This window comes from Pteropus alecto, unplaced genomic scaffold (genome assembly GCF_000325575.1).
Source record: "Pteropus alecto unplaced genomic scaffold, ASM32557v1 scaffold39, whole genome shotgun sequence".
Classification (NCBI taxonomy): domain Eukaryota; kingdom Metazoa; phylum Chordata; class Mammalia; order Chiroptera; family Pteropodidae; genus Pteropus; species Pteropus alecto.
In genome coordinates, this window is record NW_006443568.1 from 11,309,256 (window position 1) to 11,316,371 (window position 7,116).

At 46.9% G+C, this 7,116-nt stretch overlaps 1 protein-coding gene across 4 annotated transcripts in view; it reads left to right on the forward strand.

Moving 5' to 3' along the window:
- The first annotated feature begins 962 nt into the window (after positions 1 to 962).
- ZNF436 (zinc finger protein 436) overlaps positions 963 to 7,116 on the forward strand; it is an 8,972-nt gene continuing 2,818 nt past the window's right edge. Inside the window, exons 1-4 of one of the 4 annotated variants that reach the window (XM_025041429.1) lie at positions 963 to 1,888; positions 3,173 to 3,265; positions 4,053 to 4,179; positions 6,161 to 7,116. The exon at positions 6,161 to 7,116 is cut by the window's right edge and continues 2,818 nt beyond it. In XM_025041429.1, the coding sequence (XP_024897197.1) occupies positions 3,233 to 3,265; positions 4,053 to 4,179; positions 6,161 to 7,116 (1,116 nt within the window). In that variant the 5' untranslated portion in view covers positions 963 to 1,888; positions 3,173 to 3,232. The other 3 variants (XM_025041427.1, XM_025041428.1, XM_025041430.1) reach the window with 3 other exon arrangements.

Consider the following 7,116-nt stretch of genomic DNA (forward strand, 5'->3'; position numbering starts at 1 on the left):
CTTTCTTTCCTCCCCCTCATCCACTCATCCACTCCCTACCACCACCACCCCATCCCCGCTCCCTACCCCCAACCCCCAGGGGCACCAAAAGCAGTCACGCTTTCCATAGCTCTCAGCCTCTCTTCTCCACCCCTCTGGAGGGTCCCAGGTGAAGAAAGAGAACAGCACTTACAGAAGGAGGCAGGCAGCCAAGCCAGGCTTAGAGAGTTGCCCTGCCCCCAGGCAGCCCTGAGGAATAAAAGAAACAGCAGAGGACAAAGAAGGATTTAAAGCACTGGAGCAAGGGGGAAAAAAGACCTAAGAAAGTTTACAAAGCAATCTGTCAGAGAAGGGATGAAAAGGGAGCCCTGCTGGGCTGAGGGACTCAGGCCTCAGCTCAGCTCACCTCATATTAGGCCCAGTTAGAAACCTGCAATTAGCTGAAGTATGAACGGATCCCCTTCCTCCTGTTCCAGAGGTTTCCCTGAAGGTGAGGCCTTATCTTCCTGGGTCCCTGGCAGCTCTAAATACCTCTCTTCTACTGGGCTCAATACACCAATTCACTGGAACCCACCAAACTGGTCAAACCTCCACTTCCCTCAGGATTTCCAGCAGAAACATTATGTGAGGATAAGGTCACCAGCAGCTCCTCACAGCTATCAAGCCACTCTGATGTCTCAAATTTTTTAGCCAATGAAAATATCCACAGGCCTTCTGGAAGTCTCCCCTCCCACCCAAAGCAGGATTAATAACAGCTATCATCTGGGTGTTCACTGTGTGTGGCATGCTTTAAGTCATTACACTTACTGAGGTAATCACCACCACCTCAGGTGTGATTACCCCATTTTACAAAAAGGGAAATGGGGCCTGCAGAGATTAAATGACTTTCCAAAGGATACACAGCCTGGACTCTCTGACCTTGATGCCCACACTCTTCCCACTAGAGACACTGCCTCTTGAGGATCTTCTGTGATTCCATTTTTTGTGTGTCTATGGTACCCATATCTATCTTAGATGAGGTAAGATGGTACAATTTTGTGGTATCTTAAGAATTCCCAGCCTCACAGCTGGGGGCGAGAAGAGGAGTGGGACTAGGAGAGTCAGCCTCATGGCTGGGTAGGGTCCTAAGTTCCTTTTAGACACTTGAGTAATTTAACCACAAATAACTGGGCACTGGGAACAGGACACTCACTAATAAAAGCATTGCCTGGAGTCATGTTCAGGAAAAAAAAAAAAAAAATCGAGTCACTCAGTGGGTGGACGTAACTGCAAAACAAAAGAAAAGCCCCTTTCCCAGCCCAGGCAGAGAAGTCTCCTGTACAGTTAGAGACAACAGGCTTCTGGGCACGTAGCCAAGGTTCTGGGGATATTTATAACTTGAAGAGGGTGGGAGTCCCTAATAAGCTGCTATATTCTTTTTCCATCACTTCCCTCTCCAAGGCTACGGCGAGCTCAGAGCTCTTCTCCACGCAGAATGCCTGCTTTCCCTAGTGCTCGGCTTCCATTGTCTAATTTTCTCATCCTGGCTGGGAAAGGGAAGGTTGCAAGCCCTTCCGTTCTGAAGAACTCCAGTTGAATGCAGCTTAGCTGCTGGTGGTGTTTCTTGGCTAGCTGCTGTGGTCTCAGAGGAATCTGCCTATGAGCCTGTGGTTTCTCAGCTGCCTGAGAGTCTGAGGTCTTGGGAATCTGTAAGTCTCTGGGATCCGCCTATGATTTCTGGGCTTTGCTTGCAAGTCTACGGATTCGACATCTACCTGCGGGTCTGAGATATCCGGGATCTGCCAGTGATCTCTAGAATACTTCCGAACGCCTGAAGTCTCAGAGAACTCTGCCTGCGGATCTGGAATCTGTTAGAATCTCTCGGATCTTGGAGCCCACGATCTAGTGGATCTTTTGCGGGCCAGGAGAGGTAAGTGTGTTCGTTCTCAGCTCGGGTTTTCGGCTTCCTATCTTCAGCCGGTCAGGACTATTAACATCCTTAGGGCCCACCCGGTTCTGGCCCTCAAGAGGCCAACGATCCATCCCAACGGTGCCGGAGGCCGCCAGGAATTCTTTTAACAGATAAGCCCTCGGGATGTTAAGGACGGCCCTTCCCAGAGTTGAGGCCTGGCTCGATCCTCCTTACGCGCTCTATCCTCTACCCTCGCTCAGGGTTTTCGCTTCCCCTCCGCTAGGCGTAACTCAGTCACTCCCTCAAGGGGCGCCTTCTTTAGAAGGACGCTGTCGGACGCCCCTATAGGGTTAATAGCGATGAAGCGGGGATACCGCCTGGCCCAGCCGCGGACCCGCTCGTTGGCCCCCTGGCGGCGCGGGGTCTTTTGGAAGTTGTAGTCTGCCTAGCGGGGTGAGAATGCCGGCGGCGCTGCTGGGAGATGTAGTGTGTGGGAGGAGCTTAAAGTTCCAGCGCGGGCACCGAGTCTCCCCTGGGGAGTGGGCGGCTGTCGCTTTCCTTTCAGACCTAGGCTGTCAAATGAGGGCTAATCCCCAGCGGAACCCAACACAAGCCAGCACCTATATTAGGGCCGACGTTGCAGTTAAGGTCCGACTCAAGATAAGCTTCTAGGGCCTTGAGGAAGAGTAGGGCAACCTCCTGGCTTAATCGGATTATGGTCTCCAATAGAAGAAAGCGGAAGATACTCCGCCTTAGCTAGGAGGACGTGCTTCTTCACCCTTTTGTTCTTTTCCCTCCTTGGCTTTTGGCCCCTAACTGGCCTTTGTACGCCGGACTGGAACTCCAACTCCCGGCAGGCCACAGGGCTAGACGCAGGCCTGTTAGGGGTGCCCAGCCAGGCTACAAGAGGCGGGCCTAGTGTTCGGCTTATCATTGGTAGAGCGTTTTTCGGCCTCCGCTTGCTGATTGGCTGAGGCAACTGCCGGAAAGGGCCCAGCCTCAAGATAGAAGAGCAGAGGCGTTCTGTGGGCTGGGCTGAGAGCCGCCTCCCTGAGACTGCAGCAGCTTGACCCTCGGCCGGGGAGAGACGGAGCCAGGGACCTGTCTTTAGTAAATTCCGGCATTGCCTCCACCCCTTGGTGGCGGAGACACAGAGGGCGGGTCGCGCTCGAGGGTCAGGAAGGAGAGCGACCCTGCCCGGGTCCAGGGCCCTCCCCACCGTCTGGCGGCCAGAACTCCAGCCCTGGGGAGTGGGCAGGGCCTTTTCTCTGTTCCTCACGCCCTGCTTTTCGCCTCCTTTAGCGCTGTCTGCTTGCTGCTTTTCCTGCTCTCTCTCCTGGGAGGCGAATCCTTGAGCCCGAGATGGCAGCCACCCTGCTCATGGCTGGGTCCCAGGTAAGCCAGGGGTGGCTTCGCGGACCCTGCCTCTGCTTACCCATCTCGTCCCAGCGTTTCTTTGCTCTGCAAATCCCTGTGGGAAATTCCCTGGGATTAGTTCTTAGCTCAGTTCGGTATTCTGCCTCCAGGGACCCAGTACTAGGCCAGTTTAGCCACAGACAAGCATTTATTGAACACCTGCTGTATGCCTTTAAATACCGGGGAGACAAAAGATAGATGAAACGGGCCCTCCCCGCCTGCTCACAATCTGTTGGGAGACAGACGGCATCCGGTTAACCATGATACAACGTGATAAGAGCTCTATTTGCCGAAGGAACAAAATGCTGTGGTGTGGGAAGCAAGAAGTGGGCATGATTAATTCTGAGAGGTCTGAGGAAGGAGTGGAGCAAAGTAGAGGGATGGGGGCCACTGAAGAATAGTTGGCACTGGAACAGAGCCTTAAAGGATGGTAAGATTTCTCTACTCGGAGAAAGATATTCCAGGAAAAGAGGAACATTGTGAATAAAGGTATGGAACAATGTAGGTGCTAGATGTGTTCTGAGAAAAGTACAGCTAGAGGTTCCAGAGCGGGGCAGGGCGATTTGGCCTTGGGACCATGCAATCAGCTGTTAATTTGCTCCCTTCTTTACTACATCTCTTTTTAGCTTATTTATTTCTTTGGACTCTACAGATCAGACTTAATACCTTTTGCCTCCTCAGTGATTTTAGCCATGTCTCTAATTTCAAGAAGAAAAACTGTACTACCTCAGATACCAAGTAATGAGGAAGCATTGTGTGATTTCAGGCACCTGTGACATTTGAAGATATGGCCATGTACCTCACCCGGGAAGAATGGAGACCTCTGGACCCTACACAAAGGGACATTTACAGGGATGTTATGCAGGAGAATTACGGAAATGTTGTCTCATTAGGTAAGTAAGTATTCTCTACTTTTCTTCATCTCACGTTTTTGAGACTGTGTCAAAAGTGGCTTAGCTCTTTCAACAGAACCTACTTGTTTGATTTTTAAAGCGCTTAATTGGTATTGGCTTGAGTTGAGTCCTCAGGCGTATCTTTGAGTGTAGGAACATCAAGGTCATATTGTCTAAAAAGAAAGAATGTTTCTGCACACTTTAGAAACATTCAGATTTCTTGTGCCCTGAGTCATTTGCCATTCTCTAGCCTGTTTGTACAGATTACTGACCAAACAGGTCTGACATAATGGTGCTTGCCAGGATATAAATGCCCCTGTAAATGGGCTTTTACTAGAAGATGAGGGGGTTCTGATCCAGGTTCATGGAAAGACAACAGCCACCTTTCTGTGTTTGTTTTGGCTTCAGAGCACTAGCTTTGCCTCAGGTCTTTTATTTGCCTGGAGTACGTACTTGTCTAGAGATGTTTCAGAGTTGATCATAGATTTTGAGTATGTCAAATGTTGTTCCGGGAGAATCCTGAACTAAATGAGATCACAAATTCTATTAGCGAGAAAACTACTTTTTTTGATGGTCTGCAAACCCGTCTTTTCTGTTAGTTATCCTTTGGTCTGAGTGTAACTAAAATAAACAGTATATTCTTGAGCTAAACAGGCTTTGGATCCACTTTATCTCCTGTTTAGACTCGACAGAAGTTAGCAACCATATATGGTTCACTGGGTCACCTGCCACTCATTAAGACTAATCCTTTTTTTTTGAAACCTTTATTCCTATAGCCTTTTCCAGAACAAAAGGCAGCTATGAGGGATTTTCTTTTTAACTTGAGCTCTCTCTGATGTCCCAAGTTTCTTGGCTTCTTCCTTTAGAAAAGCAACTAGAAATGAAATTATCTACCCAGGTATATTGCAGTCTGTAACCCAAATATTCCACTCAATCCAACAAAAATAAGAAATTAGAATCTTAAAGAAATGTGAGTTTACATGTCTATGGTTCTGCCCAGGGAGCACTTATTAGAAGCATGGAAGCATCAAAAAAGAAAGAAAAACAAGATACTTGCCTAAATAAGTTTGAGAGTGGGTTAAATAATGTTTATAAGGATCTTCTACCTCAAGACTCTTTAGATAATTTAATGCATTATCAGGTATTGTGAATTCCTAAGAGGATGTTGTATGCATCATTTACCAAACTAATTTATCCTTTTTCCCAGCACACCTAGCAACTTCTTTCTGAAGACTATACTAAGAAACACAACTTGGAAAATGCAGTGTCTGGTAGAAAGTTTCTTGTACACAGTGGTTGTATATTTTGGTTTTCATTTGAAGACTGTACTTAGTCAATGCTGAGAATGTTCTGAGCTGGATATCTTTTTTTGCCTTCTTCAGCCTTCCCACCCCTACCTATTTTCATTAAAAGAATATTGGAAAGTAGGTAGTAGCATTTCATAGTCACTTTTCCTATCAACTAATAATATAAATAGATAATTCATTTTTTTTCCATGCTAACCCAATAGGTTCTTAGTAAATATTATATAATGATAATGATGAAGGCTTGATCAGTTAAGAATAAACACATATACACACCTGCATTTGCACATAAAATATCTAGGCTCTTGACTATTAGAGATTCTAATTTAGAGTCTCATATTCTGTTTTTGGTTTTCTCCTTTTGGAACACTAGGAATATATACAATTTTCATAAAGAACCATTAACTGTATTGATACAGAGCATGAACTTTTATAGGCAAACCTGAATTCGAATTCTGGCTCCACCATTTATTACTATATGACCTTTTGCCAGTCACTTCTTTCAGTCTTGAATTTCTCATTCAGGAAGTGGAAATCATCACAATGCGCGACTCTCAGGGTAGTTGAGGTAATTCATGTAAAGAACTTAGCACAGTGCCTTGCAGATAGCAGATAATTTTTGTGTTTTTACTACTACTACTACTACTATTATTATTACTATTTACCCTTTATTACAGATTTTGAGATCAGAAGTGAGAACGAGGTGAACCCAAAGCAAGAGATTAGTGAAAATGTAGAATTTGGGACTACATCTGAAAGACCTGTTGGGAATGCTGAGGAAAATCCTGAAAGTGAAGAAGTCTTTGAAAGCAGGGATAGATCAGAAAGACAGTGGGGAGATTTAACAGCAGAAGAGTGGGTAAGCTATCCTCTCCAACAAGTCACAGATCTGCTTGTCCACAAAGAAGTTCACACAGGCATCCGATATCATATATGTTCTCATTGTGGAAAGGCCTTCAGTCAGATATCAGACCTTAATCGACATCAGAAAACCCACACTGGAGACAGACCCTATAAGTGTTATGAATGTGGAAAGGGCTTCAGTCGGAGCTCACACCTTATTCAGCATCAAAGAACACACACTGGGGAGAGGCCCTATGACTGTAATGAGTGTGGGAAAAGTTTTGGAAGAAGCTCTCACCTCATCCAGCATCAGACAATCCACACTGGAGAAAAGCCCCACAAATGTAACGAGTGTGGGAAAAGTTTCTGCCGGCTATCTCACCTAATCCAACACCAAAGGACCCACAGTGGGGAGAAACCCTATGAGTGTGAAGAATGTGGGAAAAGCTTCAGCCGGAGCTCTCACCTAGCGCAGCACCAGAGGACCCACACAGGTGAGAAGCCTTACGAGTGTAATGAATGTGGGCGAGGCTTCAGCGAGAGATCCGATCTCATCAAACATTATCGAGTCCACACGGGAGAGAGGCCCTACAAATGTGATGAATGTGGAAAGAATTTCAGTCAGAACTCCGACTTGGTACGCCATCGCAGAGCCCACACGGGAGAAAAGCCGTACCACTGTAATGAATGTGGGGAGAATTTCAGCCGCATATCCCACTTGGTTCAGCACCAGAGAACCCACACCGGGGAAAAGCCATATGAATGTAACGCTTGTGGGAAAAGCTTCAGC